This window comes from Salvelinus fontinalis, chromosome 19, assembly GCF_029448725.1.
Source record: "Salvelinus fontinalis isolate EN_2023a chromosome 19, ASM2944872v1, whole genome shotgun sequence".
NCBI lineage: Eukaryota > Metazoa > Chordata > Actinopteri > Salmoniformes > Salmonidae > Salvelinus > Salvelinus fontinalis.
This window is the reverse complement of record NC_074683.1, coordinates 1,478,748-1,500,266: the sequence shown is the minus strand read 5'-3', so window position 1 is coordinate 1,500,266 and position 21,519 is coordinate 1,478,748. Positions and strand designations below refer to the sequence as shown.

General features: G+C 44.4%; 1 protein-coding gene across 17 annotated transcripts in view; it reads left to right on the top strand.

Moving 5' to 3' along the window:
• Nucleotides 1-21,519, top strand: part of caska (calcium/calmodulin-dependent serine protein kinase a) — a 208,365-nt gene that overhangs the window by 152,676 nt on the left and 34,170 nt on the right. For 5 of the 17 annotated variants that reach the window (XM_055870313.1, XM_055870308.1, XM_055870306.1 and 2 more), the window contains exons 7-14: nt 10,208-10,386; nt 10,525-10,647; nt 11,580-11,663; nt 11,782-11,881; nt 12,970-12,987; nt 13,275-13,396; nt 18,126-18,203; nt 21,406-21,447. In XM_055870313.1, coding sequence (XP_055726288.1) covers nt 10,208-10,386; nt 10,525-10,647; nt 11,580-11,663; nt 11,782-11,881; nt 12,970-12,987; nt 13,275-13,396; nt 18,126-18,203; nt 21,406-21,447 — 746 coding nt within the window. The remainder of the gene's footprint in view (nt 1-10,207; nt 10,387-10,524; nt 10,648-11,579; nt 11,664-11,781; nt 11,882-12,969; nt 12,988-13,274; nt 13,397-18,125; nt 18,204-21,405; nt 21,448-21,519) is intronic. The other 12 variants (XM_055870317.1, XM_055870321.1, XM_055870316.1 and 9 more) reach the window with 6 other exon arrangements.

Here is a 21,519-nt window from a genome sequence, read left to right as displayed (position 1 = left end):
GTATATTCTGAACGCTTAGCAGGACAGGAAAATGGTACAATTCACACACCAAATGGTACAATTCACGCACTTGTCAAGAGAACATCACTGGTCATCCCTACTGCCTCTGATCTGGCAGACTCACTAAACACAAATGTGAAATGAATGTAGGAGAATATAACACATTAGATCTGGTAAAAGATAATACACAGAAAAAAACATGCTTTTTTTATCATCTTTGAAATGGAAGAGAAATGCCACAATGTAAACTTGTTTATTTTCAGCAAACTTAACATGTGTAAATATTTGTATGAACATAAGATTCAACAACTGAGACATAAACTGAACAAGTTCCACAGACATGTGACTAACAGAAATGGAATAATGTGTCCCTGAACAAAGGGGGGTCAAAATCAAAAGTAACAGTCAGTATCTGATGTGGCCACCAGCTGCATTAAGTACTGCAGTGCATCTCCTCCTCATGGACTTCACCAGATGTGCCAATTCTTGCTGAGATGTTATCCCACTCTTCCACAAAGGAACCTGTAAGTTCCCGGACATTTCTGGGGGGAATGGCCCTAGCCCTCACTCTCCAATCCAACAGGTCCCAGACGCGCTCAATGGGATTGAGATCCGGGCTCTTTGCTGGCCATGGCAGAACACTGACATTCCTGTCTTGCAGGAAATCACGCACAAAACGAGCAGTATGGCTGGTGGCATTGTCATGCTGGAGGGTCATGTCAGGATGAGCCAGCAGGAAGGGTACCACGTGAGGGAGGAGGATAACTTCCCTGTAACGCACAGCGTTGAGATTGCCTGCAATGACAGCAAGCTCAATCCGATGATGCTGTGCCACACCGCCCCAGACCATGAAGGACCCTCCACCTCCAAATCGATCCCGCTCCAGAGTACAGGCCTCGGTGTAACGCTGATTCCTTCGACGATAAACGCGAATCCGACCATCACCCCTGGTGAGACAAAACCGTGACTCGTCAGTGAAGAGCACTTTTTGCCGGTCCTGTCTGGTCCCGTGACGGTGGGTTTGTGCCTATAGGCGACGTTGTTGGCGGTGATGTCTGGTGAGGACCTACTTTACAACAGGCCTACAAGCCCTCAGTCCATCCTGTCTCAGCCTATTGCGTACAGTCTGAGCACTGATGGAGGGATTGTGCGTTCCTGGTGTAACTCGGGCAGTTGTTGTTGCCATCCTGTACCTGCCCCGCAGGTGTGATGTTCGGATGTACCGATCCTGAGCAGGTGTTGTTACACGTGGTCTTCCACTGCGAGGACGATCAGCTGTCCGTCCTGTCTCCCGATAGCGATGTCTTAGGCGTCTCACAGTACGGACATTGCAATTTATTGCCCTGGCCACAATTTATTGCCCATGCCTCCTTGCAGCATACCTAAGGCACGTACACGCAAATGAGCAGGGACCCTGGGCATCTTTCTTTTGGTGTTTTTCAGAGTCAGTAGAAAAGCTTCTTTAGTGTCCCTAAGTTTTCATAACTGTGACCTTAATTGCCTACCGTCTGTAATTTGAAGGAATTTGAAATGATTTATACTTTCACTTTAGATACTTAAGTAGATTTTAGTGATTACATTTGCTTTTGATACTTAAGTAGATTTAAAATCATAGTTTTAGACTTTTACTCAAGTAGCATTTTACTGGGTGGCTTTCACTTTTACTTGTGTCATTTTCTTTTAAGGTATCTTTACTTTTACTCAAGTATTACAATTGAGTACTTTTTCCACCACTGCTTCCACCACACGCACACAACCCCTCACACCTACACTGCTGCTAAAATTATTATTGATTAGATGTATTACTACCATTACGCTGCTGTTAATTGATTATTGATTGCCATTACAATTGTTGCTATCTATCTTTCCTACTCCTGGTCACTATTATTTCTGTTTACATGTATGTATTAGTATCTACTGTATCTACCTCGACTACTCCAGTGTCCTTGCACACTGTACATTTGGTACTGGTACTCACCCTGTATATAACTTACACTGTCTTTGTTTTCTTCCTTTCTTATCTCCTTTGTTGAGGGGGGGTTGCAAGTAAAGCATTTCACTGTACTTCAAATCAAACTTTATTTGCCACATGCGCCGAATACAAGTGTAAACTTTACCGTGAAATGCTTACTTACAAGCCCTTAACCAACAGTGCAGTTCAAGAAGAAAATATTTACCAAATAGTCTAAAATAAAACGTAATAATAAAAAGTAACACATTAAGAATAAGAATAACGAGGCTATATACAGGGGACACCGATACCGAGTCAGTGTGCAGGGGTACAGGCTATTTGAGGTGATCTTGTAGGTGGGGGTGAAGTGACTGCATAGGTAACAAACACACAGCGAGAGGTAGCAGTGTACGGGGGGGGGGGGGTCAATGTAAATTGTCCGGTGGCGATTTTTATGAATTGTTCAGCAGTCTAATGGCTTGGGGGTAGAAGCTGTTGAGGAGCCTTTTGCGCTCCGGCGCTCCAGTACTGCTTGCCGTGCAGTAGCAGAGAAAACAGTCTATAACTTCAGTGACTGGAGTCTCTGACAATTTTAAGGCCTTTCCTCTGACACCGCCTATTATATAGGTCCTGGATGGCAGGAAGCTTGGCCCCAGTGATGTACTGGGCCGTTTGCATTACCCTGTGTAGCGCCTTATGGTCACATACAGAGCACTTGCCATACCAGGCGGTAATGCAACCGGTCAGGATGCTCTCGATGGTGCAGCTGTAGAACCTTTTGAGGATCTCAGGACCCATGCCATATTTTTTTCAGTCTCCTGAGGGGGAAAAGGTTTTGTCGTGCCCTCTTAACAACTGTCTTGGTATGTTTGGTCCATGATAGGTTGTTGGTGATGTGGACACCAAGGAACTTGAAACTCTCGACCCGCTCCACTACAGCCCCGTCAATGTTAATTGGGGCCTGTTCGACCCGCATTTTCCTGTAGTCCACGATCAGCTCCTTTGTGTTGCTCACATTGAGGGAGAGGTTGTTGTCCTGGCACCACACTGCCAGTTCTCTGACCTCCTTCCTATAGGCCGTCTCATCGTTGTCGGTGATCAGGCCTACCACTGTTGTGTCGTCAACAAACTTAATGATGGTGTTGGCATTGTGTTTGGCCACGCAGTCGTGGGTGAACAGGGAATACAGGACGGTACTAAGTTCACATCCATGACGAGCCGCAGTGTTAAGGATCAGTGTGGCAGACGTGTTGTTGCCTACTCTTACCACCTGGGTGCGGCCCGTCAGGAAGTCCAGGATCCAGTTGCAGAGGGCGGTGTTTAGTCCCAGAGTCCTTAGCTTAGTGATGAGATTCCGGGGCACTATGGTGTTGAATGCTAAGCTGTAGTCGATGAACAGCATTCTCACATAGGTGTACATTTTGTACAGGTGAGAAAGGGCTGTGTGGAGTGCGATTGAGATCGCGTCATCTGTGGATCTGTTGGGGTGGTATGCAAATTGGAGTGGGTCTATGGTGTCCGGGAGGATGCTGTTGATGTGAGCCATGACCAGCCTTTCAAAGCACTTCATGGCTACCGGCATGAGTTCCACGGGGCGGTAATCATTTAGGCAGGTTACCTTCACTTTCTTGGGCACAGGGACTATGGTGGTCTGCTTGAAACATGTAGGTATTACAGACTCGGTCAGGGAGAGGTTGAAAATGTCAGTGAAGACCCGCTGACATTGGTCCGCGCATGCTTTGAGTACATGTCCTGGTAATCCATCTGGCCCAGCGGCTTTGTGAATGTTGACCTGTTTAAAGGTTTTGTTCACATCGGCTACCGAGAGCATTATCACATAGTCATCCAGAACAGCTGGTGCTCTCGTGCATGCTTCAGTGTTTCTTGCCTCGAAGCGAGCATAAAAGGCATTTAGCTCGTCTGGTAGGCTCGCGTCACTGGCCAGCTCGCGTCTGGGTTTCCCTTTGTAGTCCATAATAGTTTTCAAGCCCTGCCACATCCGACGAACGTCAGAGCCGGTGTAGTAGGATTCAATCTCAATCCTGTATTGACGCTTTGCTTGTTTGATGGTTCATCTGAGGGCATAGCGGGATTTCTTATAAGCGTCCGGATTAGTCTCCAGCCCCTTGAAAGCGGCAGCTCTAGCCTTTAGCTCGATGAGGATGTTGCCTGTAATCGATGGTTTCTGGTTGGGATATGTATGTACAGTCACTGTGGGGACAACGTCATCGATGCACTTATTGATGAAGCCGATGACTGAGGTGGTGTGTTCCTCAATGCCATTGGATGAATCCCTGAACATATTCCAGTCTGTGCTAGCAAAACAGTCCTGTAGTGTAGCATCCGCGTCATCTGACCACTTCCGTATTGAGCGAGTCACTGGTACTTCCTGCTTTAGTTTTTGCTTGTAGGCAGGAATCAGGAGGATAGAATTGTGGTCAAATTTTCCAAATGGAGGGAGGGAGAGAGCTTTGTATGCATCTCAGTGTGTGGAGTAAAGGTGGTCTAGGATTTTTCCCCCCTGCTTGCACATGTGACATGCTGGTAAAATTTGGTAAAACTGATTTAAGTTTGCTTGCATTAAAGTTCCCGGCCACTAGGAACGCCACTTCTGGGTAATCATTTTCTTCTTTGCTTATGGCCTTATAGTTGGTTGAGAGCGGTCTTAGTGCCAGCTTCACTTTGTGGTGGTAAATAGACGGCTACGAATAATACAGATGAGAACTCTCTTGGTAGATAGTGTGGTTGACAGCTTATCATAATGTACTCTACCTCAGGCGAGTAATACCTTGAGACTTCTTTGATATTAGACATCACGCACCAGCTGTTATTGACAAAAAGACACACACACTCACCCCTCGTCTTAACAGAGGTAGCGTCTCTGTTCTGCCGGTGCATAGAAAATCCCACCAGCTCTACAGTCATGGCCAAAAGTTTTGAGAATGACACAAATATTAATTTTCACAAAGTCTGCTGCCTCAGTTTGTATGATGGCAATTTGCATATACTCCAGAATGTTATGAAGAGTGATCAGATGAATTGCAATTAATTGCGAAGTCCCTCTTTGCCATGCAAATGAACTGAATTCTCAAAAAACATTTCCACTGCATTTCAGCCCTGCCACAAAAGGACCAGCTGACATCATGTCAGTGGTTCTCTCGTTAACACAGGTGTGAGTGTTGACGAGGACAAGGCTGGAGATCACTCTGTCATGCTGATTGAGTTCGAATAACAGACTGGAAGCTTCAAAAGGAGGGTGGTGCTTGGAATCATTGTTCGTCCTCTGTCAACCATGGTTACCTGCAAGAGAACACGTGCCGCCATCATTGCTTTGCACAAAAAAGGCTTCACAGGCAAGGATATTGCTGCCAGTAAGATTGCACCTAAATCAACCATTTATCGGATTATCAAGAACTTCAAGGAGAGCGGTTCAATTATTGTGAAGAAGGCTTCAGGGCGCCCAAGAAAGTCCAGCAAGTGCCAGGACCGTCTCCTAAAGTTGATTCAGCTGCGGGATCAGGGCACCACCAGTACAGAGCTTGCTCAGGAATGGCAGCAGGCAGGTGTGAGTGCATCTGCACGCACAGTGAGGCGAAGACTTTTGGAGGATGGCCTGGTGTGAAGGGCAGCAAAGAAGCCACTTCTCTCCAGGAAAAATATCAGGAACAGACTGATATTCTGCAAAAGGTACAGGGATTGGACTGCTGAGGACTGGGGTAAAGTAATTTTCTCTGATGAATCCCCTTTCCAATTGTTTGGGGCATCCGGAAAAAGGCTTGTCCGTAGAAGACAAAGTGAGCGCTACCATCAGTCCTGTGTCATGCCAACAGTAAAGCATCCTGAGACCATTCATGTGTGGGGTTGCTTCTCAGCCGAGGGAGTGGGCTCACTCACAATTTTGCCTAAGAAAACAGCCATGAATAAAGAATGGTACCAACACATCCTCCGAGAGCAACTTCTCCCAACCATCCAGGAACAGTTTGGTGGCGAACAATGCCTTTTCCAACATGATGGAGCACCTTGCCATAAGGCAAAAGTGATAACTAAGTGGCTCGGGGAACAAAACATCGATATTTTGGGTCCATGGCCAGGAAACTCCCCAGACCTTAATCCCATTGAGAACTTATGGTCAATTCTCAAGAGGCGGGTGGACAAACAAAAACCCACAAATTCTGACAAACTCCAAGCATCGATTATGCAGGAATGGGCTGCCATCAGTCAGGATGTGGCCCAGAAGTTAATTGACAGCATGCCAGGGCGGATTGCAGAGATCTTGAAAAAGAAGGATCAACACTACAAATATTGACTCTTTGCATCAACTTCATGTAATTGTCAATAAAAGCCTTTGACACTTATAAAATGCTTGTAATTATACTTAAGGTAACATCTGACAAAAATATCTAAAGACACTGAAGCAGCAAACTTTGTGAAAATTAATATTTGTGTCATTCTCAAAACTTTTGGCCATGTCTGTATGTTGTCCGTTTCTTTGTTCAGCCACGTCTCGGGAAAACATAAGATGTTACAGTTTTTAATGTCCTGTTGGTAGGATAATCTTAATAGTAGGTCATCAATTTTATTTTCTAATGATTGCATGTTAGCAAGAAGAATGGAAGGCATTGGGAGTTTACTCGCTCGCCTACGGATTCTCAGGAGTCGCTGCTCCACGTCCCCTTTTCCGGCGTCTTTTATTCACGCAAAAGGTGTGGATCTGGGCCTGTTCCAGTGGAAGCAGGATATCCTTCTCATCGGACTCATTAAAGGAAAAAGTTTCTTCCAGTCCGCGGGGAGTAATCGTATTTCTGATGTCTAGAAGTTCTTTTCGGTCATAAGAGAAGGTAGCAGCAATATTATGCACACAATAAGTTAAAAAATAAGTTACACAAAACGCAATTTTTTTTTACAAAAATGCACAATTGGTTGGGAGAATGTAAAACGTCAGCCATGTTCTTCCACGCCATCTTCAGGTGTGCATGTGACATATATCTTCAACTTGAAAACACACACTCAGAAGCGTAGTAAAGAGTTGCAGTAGAATATGAATATCAACAATGTTACAGTTTCTTTGGTAGTTTGTGACTTTTGAAGCCAGAAGAAAGACCACTTCTTCTTTCATATTCATTAGACATGACATTCTGTTCAGAAAAAACAAGAAGTGATATTCTGTGTGTGAACATGTGTGTGCACATTCATGTGTCCACACTTGTGACTTACTTGACTTAAAGGGGAACTGCTGATTTGGCCTCGTTTTTTGGGCTTTCTCCTCAAGAAGTGGGTTCGTCCAGCAAGAAATTCTTGCCACCACCAAGACACATCTGTCAGAACCTTGCCTGCAGCTGTTTCCCCCCACTCAATCACAGCAAACAAACCTCCTGCCGGTTGAGTTCAATAACTACTGACAGATGTATGGTGAGATGCCAGAAGAAGTTTTGAATAGGTCAGTAGCCTACAGAGTAATATGAGAATAATGCAATTGCTGAATTTAGATTTTCTAAACTAAGTGTTTTGATAACTTCCTGACAAGTTTAGGTGATCATTTTGTGATGTTCCGGGGACATCCTAGCAAATAATTGTTGTTTGCAGGGCTGTTGCTGCCACAATGACTGTGGTTAAGTCAGGTGGAGGCTTGTTTGGGATTTCCTCAAAGTGTTATCTCCAGCACTCCATTTCTTGGGATTTTTTGGTAAGAGGGTTTCCCGTTTATCTCTAATGGGATGGCTTCGGCTCCTGTTCTTCCCAGCCAGCTGACCGGTGATCTTGTACAGCTCCTTGGAATTTTGTTGCTTTGGCTGCTGCCTCCACCTCGCTAGCAAGCGGTTCCTTGTGTGCTTTCTTTTCCCTCTTTCTGACCACATTGTTTCTATGTCGATATTCCTGCTGCAGACTTCCTCTCTTGGTGTCATCCATTTCCCAGTTGAGTTTGAGTTTGGTCTCCCTCCTTGCCTCTATTTCTTTCCAGGTGTCATCTGTCACTTGTCTTTTCCCACTAGCACTGACTCCAAAAAAAATTGGGACACTGTTTGGGGCACCTCCTCCCAGCTGCCCACAGCACTGAGGTTAGGAAACACTGTCACCACCGATAAATCCACGATAATCGAGAATTTCAACAAGCATTTCTCTACGGCTGGCCATGCTTTCCTCCTGGCTACCCCAACAGCTCCCCCGCAGCTACTTGCCCAAGCCTCCCCAGCTTCTCCTTCACCCAAATCCAGATGGCAGATGTTCTGAAAGAGCTGCAAAACCTGGACCCATACAAATCAGCTGGGCTAGACTATCTGGACCCTCTCTTTCTAAAATTATGCGCCGCCATTGTTGCAACCCCTATTACTAGTCTGTTCAACCTCTCTTTAGTATCGTCTGAGATTCCTAAAGATTGGAAAGCTGCCGCGGTCATCCCCCTCTTTAGAAAACCTTTCTAAAGCCTTCGAATCCCACTGTACCTTCTCCACTGTGCAATCCGGTTCCCGAGCTGGTCACCGATGCACCTCTGCCACGCTCAAGGTACTAAACGATATCATAACCGCCATCGATAAAAGACAATACTGTGCAGCCGTTTTCATCGACCTGGCCAAGGCTTTCAACACTGTCAATCACCGAATTCTTATTGGCAGAATCAACAGCCTTGGTTTCTGAAATGACTGCCTCGCCTGGTTCACCAACTACTTCTCAGATAGAGTTCAGTGTGTCAAATCGGAGGGCCTGTTGTCCGGACCTCTGACAGTTTCTATGGGGGTACCGCAGGGTTCAATTCTCAGGCCGACTCTTTTCTCTGTATATATCAATGATGTCGCTCTTGCTGCGGGTGATTCCTTAAACCACCTCTACGCAGACGACACCATTCTGTATACATCTGGCCCTTTGGACACTGTGTTAACAAACCTCCAAACAAGCTTCAATGCCATACAACACTCCTTCCGTGGCCTCCAATTGCCCTTAAACGCTAGTAAAACTAAATGCATGCTCTTCAACCGATCGCTGCCCGCATCCGTCTGCCCGACTAGCAACACTACTGTGGACGGTTCTGACTTAGAATACCTAGGTGTCTGGCTAGACTGTAAACTCTCCGTCCAGACTCATATTAAGCATCTCCAATCCATCCCGTGTGTAACTCTGTGTTGTTGTTGTTAGTTGCACTGCTTTGCTTTATCTTGGCCAGGTCGCAGTTGTAAATGAGAACTTGTTCTCAACTGGCCTACCTGGTTAAATAAAGGGGAAATAAAATTGTGCTTCTCCAGTTGTCGTTTTATTTTCCAATCTTGGCATTCATGTCTACCAGTACAATTTAGATCACAGTCTCTCTTGGGTACTTTTTGAATAACTGCTTGTATCTGTTGATAGAAGGCAACTTTTTCTCTTCGAAGTCAGCTGAGTTGGTTAGAGCATAGCACAGAGGATGAGGATGGTTTCACCTGTGATATTTCCCCAAAGGTGTTCCATCTGCTTTCAGACTTCAACAATGCTCAGGTTGTATCTTCTCATCTCTCTAGCTATTTGTGACAGCTTTCCTGTCTGGTAAAATGTTCTGACATTCCAGCATCCAATTCTCATTCTTGACTTGAGCTATAGAAGACTCTTCTTCCCCTGGACTTTCAGTTGAGTTTGGGCCAGGGGATTCATGGGCACCCTTTTAGAGTAGTCTGTTCGGCTAAGGTTTTAGTGAGGTTGTGTTTCCATAGTTTTGCTTTCGGAAATATGTTTTTGAACAACTGAATGGGTGACTAGAAATTTTCAAACTACCAGATCTTTGATAACTTTCAAGGATTTTATGCTATCTATCACAAGACGGGTACTTCAGATTTTCACAGGTGTCTGTAATTATCTCTGACCCTCTGTGGCCTTTTCACATGTAAAATAAGTAATTAAATAAGATTATACAAAAAATTACAATACATTGCCATAGATTTTCTGTTAATTACCAAAATAACCAAAGATTCCGGTAACTGTGGTAAATTACCAGTAGCTTCACAACCCTTCCCGGGCAGCTGTGCCCACTGTTATCTACAGTGGTCGTAGATAATTTTCCTTTGTAAAGCTCCATGATCAATAGGCGGACTGTGCTTCGTCTGATCCCTCGCCCTAGACCTGTCCGGTTTGGTTAGACCTGCTGGGAGTTACCTCCCACCGGCATAGCTCTTGAGAGGTCGTTGAGGTACATAAGCCCCTTCACCACGACAAGGTGACAGTCCCAGAGGAGGGCCACTCGTCCACATGTGTGTATGACTGAATGTGTGTCTACCCTTTGTCTCTTCCCTACAGGTCGTGTAGGAACACCCCACTTCATGGCCCCAGAGGTGGTGAAGAGGGAGCCTTATGGTAAGCCAGTAGATGTGTGGGGCTGTGGTGTCATCCTCTTCATCCTGCTCTCTGGCTGCCTGCCCTTCTACGGCACAAAGGAACGCCTGTTTGAAGCCATCTGCAGAGGCAAATACAAGGTAGTAGTTGATTTACAAAACGGCACCACAATGATGTGTACAATAATAAATTCCAGTCTGTGCCTATGGTATTAGTAGCCTTACCCCACCTGAAAATGTGTGTGTGCTTTTCTCTCTCTCTGTGTGCGTGTGTCTCTCCAGTTAAACCCCAGACAATGGGGCCATATCTCAGAGAGCGCTAAAGACCTGGTGAGACGGATGCTCATGCTGGACCCTGCAGAGAGAATCACTGTCTACGAGGCACTCAACCACCCCTGGCTCAAGGTACACACACACACACACACACCCACACTGTCTGCCTCAAACTCCACTGGATCACAGCATACTGTAAATGATGGTGCATTATGTGAACATTTTGTGTGTGGGGGTGGGGGGGGTATTGGCTGTATTTCGAATGGTACTGTAATTCCATCCCACAGAATACAGTACCGTATTTTTACAGTGGCAAAAATGTTTTGACCACAAGTGGATGTATAGTATTGTTGTGTCTGGCTCATTAACATATTTTGAGGTGTGCCTTGTAAGAGGCTGTATCTGTTGCACCCATTTGTGAAAGGGCTGTACAAATTTAACTGGTATGTTGTATTATGGGAGCATTGATGTTTTTACAGTAAAATTCTAAGGTATTGTACTGTGCCATTACACAGTACTTGCTTTGGTACTGTAATATGGAATACAGTCACTTGCCAATGAGCTGCCTATAAAGTTACTGTCAAATTCACCGCAACCCCTTTACAGTGTACAAACACACACACACACACACACACACACACACACACACACACACACACACACACACACACACACACACACACACAGTCTTGTACAGCTAACCTTGTGGGGACACACAATTCAGTCCCATTCAAAATCCTAACCCTAACCTGTACTCTAACCCTAACCTTACCCCTAACCCTAGATCCTAACCCTAAAACTAACCGTAGCTCCTAACCCTTAAAGTCATTCTAATTCTAACACTAATTCTAACCTTAACCCTAAACACCCTAGAAATAGCATGTTGACCTCGTGGGGACTAACAAAATGTCCGCAGTTGGTCAAATTATTGTTAGTTTACTATTCTTGTGGGGACTTCTGGTCCCCAAAATAATAGTTAAACATGTCCCCACAAACACACACACACATTGTCTTCTTGGGATACCGAAAGGCTAGTAAAGTGAGATTGTGATTGTATTGATCAGGAGAGAGACCGTTATGCCTATAAGATCCACCTGCTAGAGACGGTGGAACAGCTGAGAAAGTTCAACGCCAGGAGAAAGCTCAAGGTAAGCTCCCGAAATTATACTCTCCTTTTCTAGTTGGAATGACAATAGGAGTGTTAATGTTTTAAAACATTTGGTGCTGACATGGAAGATAGTTTGTCTAACTGTCTGTCTGTCTCAGGGAGCCGTACTGGCAGCAGTCTCCAGCCACAAGTTTAACTCCTTCTACGGAGATCCACCAGAGGAAATGCCTGACTTCTCTGAAGACCCCACATCCTCGGGTAGGAGGAACATACACACATGCATACACACACACACACACACACGCACGCACACACAATTATTTACAACTCTGGGTTCCTGTTCCCCGGGCACCGATGATGTCGATTAAGACAGTCCCCCACACCTCTCTGAATCAGAGGGGTTGGGTTAAATGCGGAAGACACATTTCAGTTGAATGCATTCAGTTGTACAACTGACTAGGTATCCCCCTTTGTCTTATGTATTTTTCAAGGTATTGTTTTCACAAAGAAAGTATCTTCTCTAGTGCTCTAACTCTTACACCGGCTTCTGAAACGTCATCCTGGAGAGCGGCTTGTAGGCTTTTGTTCCAGCCCAACACTTGATTAAACATTATCTGTAAAACATGGACTCTACTGAAGACATACACACATAGTTTAGAATTTCTCTAACCTCTGACACAGTACTGCAGTTCTTTTTGTTGGACTAACAAGTCAATTCAGCACCCCTGAAATCTTTGGATGGGCTGCACTGTTTTCAGAGAATGTTTCAGCCACAATTATAGTTATCCTTTTGTCACGATCGTCTTGAGGTGAAAGAGTGGACCAAGGCGCAGCGTGATATAGATACATCTTCTCTTTTTAATAAAGAAGAAACAAACACGAACACTAAATACAAACTAAACAAAAACACAACAAACGTGAAGCTACAAACCTACGTGGACACATGCAACATAGACATAGACAATTACCCACAACCTACCTAATGCCTATGGCTGCCTTAAATATGGCTCCCAATCAGAGACAACGATAGACAGCTGTCTCTGATTGAGAACCATTCCAGGCAACCATAGACTTACCTAAACACCTACACTGAACACAACCCCAAGAACTCTACAAAACCTCCCTAGACAATACAACCACCCAAGACGAGACAAACACACACAAACATCCCCCATGTCACACCCTGACCTAACTAAAATAATACAGAAAACAAAGATAACTAAGGCCAGGGCGTGACAACTTTACTGTTGCTGTGTCCATGTAGTCCCTATATGAGGATGATAACTTAGTCAGTTTGTCTAAACTTAAACTCTGTATTGTTTGTGTTAATGCTGCCTTCCTGATAGGACTACTTGCAGCAGAAAGTAGGTATCTCTCCTCTAGGTATATACTGCTCTGTATGTGTGTTCTGTATCTGTCTGTGTTGTCCCTAGTTCTCTAGCAATCAACTCTTACGCACCTAGATCCTGCCTGCGTGTGCTTTGTGATTGTCCATTTGTTGTTTTGTCTTGCATTATTTGTCCCTTTTTTCCATTTCCTGTTCAATGTATTCTCTTTTATTGTACTGTTGCCTACATAACTGCCTTACTGATTATGAATTGTCTGTTTTGACGTGCGCGTTTGCGTGCGTTGTGTGTGTGTGTGTGTACAGGGGCTGTGTCTCAGGTGCTGGACAGTCTTGAGGAGATCCATGCGTTGACCGACTGCAGTGAGAAAGATATGGACTTCCTACACAGTGTCTTCCAAGATGAGCATCTACACACACTACTAGATGTGAGTAGACACACACACACACACACACACACACACACACACACACACACACACACAGAATGAGACCAACACATAGGCAGACATACTGCTAGTCGGGCCACTAAAATGTAAGTCAGACAGATGTGTTTCTGTCATTAGATGACGATCGGCACCAGCTGTCATTGAGTCATCTTTAACCTCCTCCCTGACTGACTGACTCATGTCTATGGCGGAGGGGAGTTTAGCTGTAGGTCAGACACTCAAACTTCAACAGCCATGGCTCTGTCTGCCTCTGACAGTTAGGCTACTGCCCCGTTCCAATACTCTTAACTCCATTTTTGTCTGTAGGTCCTAGCTGACTACATTAACGGCTCATTTCCTTTAGCTAGCTATCTAGCCCGTTTGTAGACACCTTCCCTCGTTGACATGAAAATAAGTGAATATAAGTGGGAGAAAGATTGTTCAAACTCGATATACACTGCTCAAAAAAATAAAGGGAACACTTAAACAACACAATGTAACTCCAAGTCAATCACACTTCTGTGAAATCAAACTGTCCACTTAGGAAGCAACACTGATTGACAATACATTTCACATGCTGTTGTGCAAATGGAATAGACAAAAGGTGGAAATTATAGGCAATTAGCAAGACACCCCCAATAAAGGAATGGTGCAGCAGGTAGTGACCACAGACCACTTCTCAGTTCCTATGCTTCCTGGCTGATGTTTTGGTCACTTTTGAATGCTGGCGGTGCTTTCACTCGAGTAGTAGCATGAGACGGAGTCTACAACCCACACAAGTGGCTCAGGTAGTGCAGTTCATCCAGGATGGCACATCAATGCGAGCTGTGACAAAAAGGTTTGCTGTGTCTGTCAGCGTAGTGTCCAGAGCATGGAGGCGCTACCAGGAGACAGGCCAGTACATCAGGAGACGTGGAGGAGGCCGTAGGAGGGCAACAACCCAGCAGCAGGACCGTTACCTCCGCCTTTGTGCAAGGAGGAGCACTGCCAGAGTCCTGCAAAATGACCTCCAGCAGGCCACAAAACATCAGCCAGGAAGCATAGGAACTGAGAAGTGGTCTGTGGTCAGCACCTGCAGAACCATTCCTTTATTGGGGGTGTCTTGCTAATTGCCTATAATTTCCACCTGTTGTCTATTCCATTTGCACAACAGCATGTGAAATGTATTGTCAATCAGTGTTGCTTCCTAAGTGGACAGTTTGATTTCACAGAAGTGTGATTGACTTGGAGTTACATTGTGTTGTTTAAGTGTTCCCTTTATTTTTTTGAGCAGTGTAGTTTATCAGAGGGTTATCTGGAGTTATAACCATATTGTCATGTTGTTCTTGCAGAAAGAGAAGTGGAAGATGGATAGTTTAGTCTCTCTCCATTTCTCTCACTCTCTCTTTCCCTGTCCCTCTCTCTTGCCAGTGTTTTCTGTGTTTTGTCTGTCACCCAGAACTCATAGCAGCCAGCCAAACACCAAACCTCTCTGCTCCAGAGGGTACCAGCAGTTCACTGCCAAAACACACACACACCCTTCAGAGGAAACTATGCTGCACTCATGATTTCATGCCACATTAGGAGAGAAGCTGTGTGTGTGTGTGTTACTGAAGGCTATCTGGCTAGGGGAAACCGGGTTTTATTAAAGGGCTTACTTGAGGCCTGTTGACTCTAAAAACTCTTATCTTAATCCTGAAGGGGTCTTGGTAACACTTGAATCACACCCTTCATCACAAAGTATAACAGCTTATGCAGCTTCTGGCAACTGACTTGACAGTCAACACAAACTGTTATCTAGGTTGGTTGTGTGTGCGCGCGCGCATTCATGCGTTTCATGAACTTATAAGGCCTACAATATCTTAAGTTGAGGATGTGAGGTTTGGAGGGGGTTCGGAAAGGGAGTTACCAAATAGAGTGTTAGAAAAGGGTTAGTGGAAAAGGGAGGAAGGGGGAGGATGAGGCAGTTGCTTACGGACCCTGCCCCATTTGCCAGGGGCTGAATGGGTCAAGAAGAGAAAGAGAGGAAGACTTGTCTCCAACTCTCTCTCCCTGGGAAGGCGTTTCACTAGGAACCTGTTGCTGCAGATGCCCATTAGAGAGAGCAAGAGAGACCACACTGCTGCACTGAAAATTGAACGAAAGAGGAGACCCAGACTCCATCATTGAAAAGAGAGAGAGACCCCCACAATCCAGCTCTGAAAAGCAACAGAAACAAGGAGAGCGAGAGAGACCCAGACTTCTCCACTGAAAAGAGAGAGATACCCCCACAATCCATCTCTGAAAAGCGACAGAAACAAGGAGAGCGAGAGAGACCCAGACTTCTGCACTGAAAAGAGAGTGAACAATGGGTGCTATTGTCAGGCCTTAGCCCCTTTCACTGCTGTGTGACTCCAGACGCCTGCAGTAGGGTATCTGTGAGTACATCTGTAGGGCTGATGTTACCATCCTCTCCACTCGCACACAGAGAGGCTCAGGGAAACTACAGATCCACAGGAAACGGAATGGATGTACTGTAACAGTAGCCTGGATGCTAAGCTAGCTTAGTGCTTGTTGTGCATATTCTCTTCTGGGTTAGCGTGTTTGGGTACTGCTTGGGATCAGGTTGGTGAGTCGGTCTTGTTGTTTCAGTGTGTGTGTGTCAGTGGTCCTTACTTGGGATGAAGTAAGGCTTTATTTCTCCTTTTAGGGAGCACATTGTTGACTAACTTCCGACAACAATTTGACAGTTAGGAAAATGAGTGATATGTTAAATGACAATATTTTAAGATGTGTGTGTATACACACTTGTTTCTGAAAATGTCTTAAGTTTTAATAAGCAATCTGTAAGATCTTTGATAATGGTAGCACGTAGCCGCATTAGTAGTTTGGAGTAAGCGCCGAGTGTAAAGTTCACACAGTATGTCCTACAGTCTATATTTGACGCAGTTTTATAAGACCGTTTTTATCATCACATCTAAACATTGCAAGCAGATCTGAAAATAGCATTTCCTGTTAGCTACCGAGACATCATACAACTACCCAAAATTAAGCAGGTACTGTGTGTGTCTTGGTGGGTGTCATTGTGTGGGTGTGTGGTTTCCATGACCCTGCAGATGGCTATATCAGTCTGCTACTACATGAGTTGTAAAGACCCAGTGCACTACTTTGATCATTTTATTGTTATTATTTGAATTTTTTTATTACTTCAGATTTTTCAGGGGGAGCTGCAGCACCCCTACTTCCCGCAGCTATGCCCCATGTCATGACAAAAATACTGCCGAATGCATCATTTGTTTTACATTTTAGAGTCTAGCTTTTGTTTTGGTTATGGTTAGTTCTCAAAGATCTTATTTAAAAATATATACATTATCCTTTCTACACACTTTATATCTGGGTTTTAGTTGTTTAAGTTTACACTGAAAACGTTTTTCCATCACTGTACTGTTTGGACATAGGCGGCCCCAAAAAAACACTTATGCGGTGTTACCCTGGTTCTCATGTCAGCCTTCCACAGTAGGAGCAGACAGAGAGAGACAGAGCCTCTGAACTTTCCCAGGAACAGCAGGTGTCTGGTGCTCAGCCTCCCCATGCACTCCCCACACACATCACACAGGCATCTGTCCAAACAGGGTTGACCCTATCTCCCACTGCAGACCCAGGCAGCACAGACATCTCAAAGATTCTGAATAATCTCCGCCTTTTCCCATCACATACTCAGGAATGACACACACAGCAGACTTACTGTCTGATAATACTGTCTGAATATCACTGTGTTAGTGTTCATACAAATAACACACATATTTAGTCAAATAAGTTCATGGAAGGATAGCCACAGAATGTACATTTCTAGAAAAACGGGACTGTTCCCAGCTGTAGTTTCGACTTCTAAATAAGAAATACACATTAACTAAATGTTAGCTGCTTCACTGTTAGCTGTTTTCATACCATGTTTCTGATTGTTGCCTGAACCAGCGGCTGAGAACTATGCTACTTGTGGTAGTACTATTGGTCTGCCTTGTGTCTCTGGTCAGGAGCTATGGGGAAATGCCTCTTTTTAAAGAGGTGTGTGTGTGTGTGTGTGTGTGTGTGTGTGTGTGTGTGTGTGTGTGTGTGTGTGTGTGTGTGTGTGTGTGTGTGTGTGTGTGTGTGTGTGTGTGTGTGTGTGTGTGTGTGTGTGCACCTGTACATGTACGTGTACGTGCTGTCTCATGATGTCAGCTGCTCTCCTTTGATGTCCAGAAAAATTTGTACATTATCCAACACACATTCTTATGAAAATCATGAGTTACATTTTTCTATCCTAAGTTATTTTATCACTGACTCTTCAACCGAGCTCTCTTTTTCTCCTCTCAATAGTGTGAACAATGAACCAGACTTTTCTTTGTGTCTTACACACAACTCCTCTGCTTGTCTTGGTTTGTTAGTGGAGACTACTCACTGTGTGTACATTGTGTTTTCCACACGGATTCATACACTCAACCTCAACAGTTGATCTTGTATAGCCAGCTGGTTCATTACAAACAGAACCAAAGTGTTGCTCCTCTTTCAGTCTGCATCAGAAACTATATAATACATGTCCCTACATTGTAAATCTTCTGTAATGCTTAAATGAAAGCAAGCAATTGTCCACATTGACGAGAGCCTGGCACTAAAGACAACCGGTCATTCTGAGTACAGAGAGAAGGAACAAAATGTTTCATTCAGCCATTGAAATGATTCACCATGAGCCATTCATTGTTGTTCAGTGTTGTGTGTCGTGTTGTTTCAGCTTTACGACAAGATCAACACCAAGTCCTCCCCCCAGATCAGAAACCCCTCTAGCGATGCTGTGCAGAGAGCCAAAGAGGTGAGCACACACACACACACACACACACACTGATATAATGTTGTGTGTGTGCTTGTCACCATGCTTGTGAAGACCTATATGATTGATCACATGATCAACTCTATCGATCACATGCTGCTTCCTATGCCTCTGCCCTGATCAGTCTTCTTTACCAACACGGCTCTAGTTATTAACACATCTCATCACCATCATCTCAAATAACACCCTATTTCCCATGTAGTGCACTACTTGGACCACAGCCCTATGTGGCTCTGATCAGAAGTAGTGAAAAGTAGTGCCCTATATGGGCAATAGGGTGTAATTTGAGACATCCTATCTAACTCTTCAAGGCTGTTATCTACTTCCTAAGCGTTCTTTGCGTACCTGCTGTTTGTTTAACATTTGGTCAATCTGGCCTGGGGTCAGATTTTGAAAGAAACAGATTAAAAAGGTATTGACTAGAAGGGTCTCTCTGATCTTGAATCAGATTCTAGGGGTCAGGTGGGTTTATAAACGGGTCTATAGTAAGTCAGCCAACATGGCTTATTTGCTAAGAAGATTGAAGGAACAACAGCTAGTCAATATGGGAGGTAGTCATTTGATCAAGACAGTTTGAAACTACTCAACTAAACTGTCAAACAGTGAGGCCCTGTGTTTCATTCCAAAAGGTTTCTACCCTGAAAGAAAAGTGGACAAGGGCAGTCAGAGTGGGAGATACCAGTTTTGGAATGGAATGCATTCTATTAGATAGAATACAGTGTGCATTTTGAAAGTATTCAGACCCCTTGACCTTTTCCACATTTTGTTACGTTACAGCTTTATTCTAAAATGGATTAAATCGTTTTTTCCCCTCATCAATCTACACACAATACCCCATAAAGACAAAGCAAAAGCAGTTTTTGTTGTTTTGCAAATGTATTACAAATTTAAAAAAACTGATATCACATTTACGAAAGTATTCAGACCCTTTACTCAGTACTTTGTTGAAGCACCTTTGGCAGCGATTAAAGCCTCGAGTCTTCTTGGGTATGAGGCTATAAGCTTGGTTCACCTGTATTTGTGGAGTTTCTCCCATTCTTCTCTGCAGATCCTCTCAAGCTCTGTCAGGTAGGATGTGTAGCGTCGCTGCACAGCAATTTTCAGGTCTCCACAGATGTTCGATCAGGTTGAAGTCCGGGCTCTGGCTGGGCCACTCAAGGACATTCAGAGACTTGTCCCGGAGCCACCCCTGTGTTGTCCTGTTGGAAGGTGAACCTTCGCTCCAGTCTGAGGTCCTGAGAGATCTGGAGCAGGTTTTCATTAAGGATCTTTCTGTACTTTGCTCTGTTCATCTTTCCCTCGATCCTAACTAGTCTCTATTCCTGACGCTGAAAAACATCCCCACATCATGATGCTGCCACCACCATGCTTAAACACCAAAACGGACTGTTGCCTCAACCTCATGGCAGGGTTTTTCTTTGACATGCACTGTCAACTATGGGACCTTATATGGACAGGTGTGTGCCTTTTCAAATCATGTCCATTCAATTGAATTTGCCACAGGTGGACTCCAATCAAGTTGTAGAAACATCTCAAAGATGATCAATGCAAACAGGATGCACCTGAACTCAATTTTGAGTCTCATAGTAAAGGGTCTGAATAGTTATATAAATAAGGTGTTTTTATTATTCAAACATTTCTAAAAAACAGTTTTTGCTTTGTCATTATGGACTATTGTGTGTAGATCGATTGTATGTAGATCGATGAGGAATTTTTTTTATTTAATCCATTTGAGAATAAGGCTGTAACGGCTGTAACATAACAAAATGTGGAAAAAGTCAAGGGGTCCGAATGCACTGTATGTAGCCTTTTCCACAAACTTAAAAGACCTATTCATTTTTGGGATTTTCCACACCCATTGTTAGTGAAGCTATTCCACAGTCTGTTTGACCATTTATAGACCGTATTAAAAGAATAACGAGCTCAGAGTGCTTGTTTATTTGCACTTTCTCAGTTGTGTGTGTATGTGTGTGTGTCAGAACTACACACACACACAAACACACGCATATACATCAAAAAGACACCCACACACACATTTCCCCGTTATTTGTTGTCTATGCTGTAGTTGTTTGTGGAACAGTATTGGGGTGGGCTGTTTTGTGACCTCTGGGGCCATTACTTCCTTTATGCACCATTGGTACCAAACAGCCCAGTGGCCTCACATACTCTGGTACATAGTGTTTACCTCAAGCCAACTAGCTGCACTCACACACTCTCAATGAACCAGCCTAGATGGAGAGCCTGAGGGGGTGGCGGCGTGCATCGTTAGCGTGTGTATGGACTTTGACAAAGCAAGCGCACGTGTTGTAAGTGTGAAATGTTTGTATTGGGCTCTTTTGTATGTGGAGAGCAATTAAAATGTATGTCTGACTAAGAAGAAGAGAGAGGGAGGGAGTGGGTGGAAAAACTAACACAGCTCTATTAACACTGGAATAGACCTTTAGAGCAGTGTTAGGACTCTTTATGTGGCTTTGGAGTCTAAAGGACTTCAGTAATGAACCAACTCGAGTTGACCCAGTCTGGTCCTGGAGGGGACTTAGTCATGGCCTACTTATCGTTGTGTCTGGGTCATAGTTTTCCCTTTTTTTGAACTAGTCTAGTTGGATTAGGTTGTATGGAGGGAGACTGAACAGATGTGTGGGCGAGTACATGCTTGTGTGTGCCTTTTTTATGCATGTGTGCGTGTAATGTTTCTTTAGTTGCCATACTCCCTCTAGTGGTGGGTCCTTTTATTTTGTCTCTGCTGAAATCCTTACTTTTTTCCTGAGTTCTGATCTGAGTCTCTTTCTAGTCAATGTTAGACACATTGATCCAGTATTTCACCACAGGATCAAAATCTCTATTCTTTCTTTCCCACCGTTGACTTAAAGGGACTTCTGCTGAAATACTCTGCTTGGCTTCCTGCTACTGATCCCCACTGGCGACACTGAAATGCTTTAAAATGATACTAGCACAGATTTTACCCTCGTCTCTGTGGCTCTACTAAGCGTATAGACACTAACCTTTCACCCCCCCCCCTCGATGCCGTCATCTTTTACCTTTATCAAACTTTACCCCCCCCGACCCTCCTGACATCCCCCGATCTTTGACCCAATGACCCCTGACTCCTCCTGTGAGGACCAACGACAACATCAGAGGTCACATGCATAACTGTCCCTCCCTGTGTCCTCCTTCTGGTCTAAAGAGCTCCACCCAAGACGACGCCGCTTTGAAACACCTGGAATATGTAAGCCCCCTGACGTCTTTCACACCCAACACACACACAAACAAAATCGACAGAAAAAACTGTTGTTTTGTT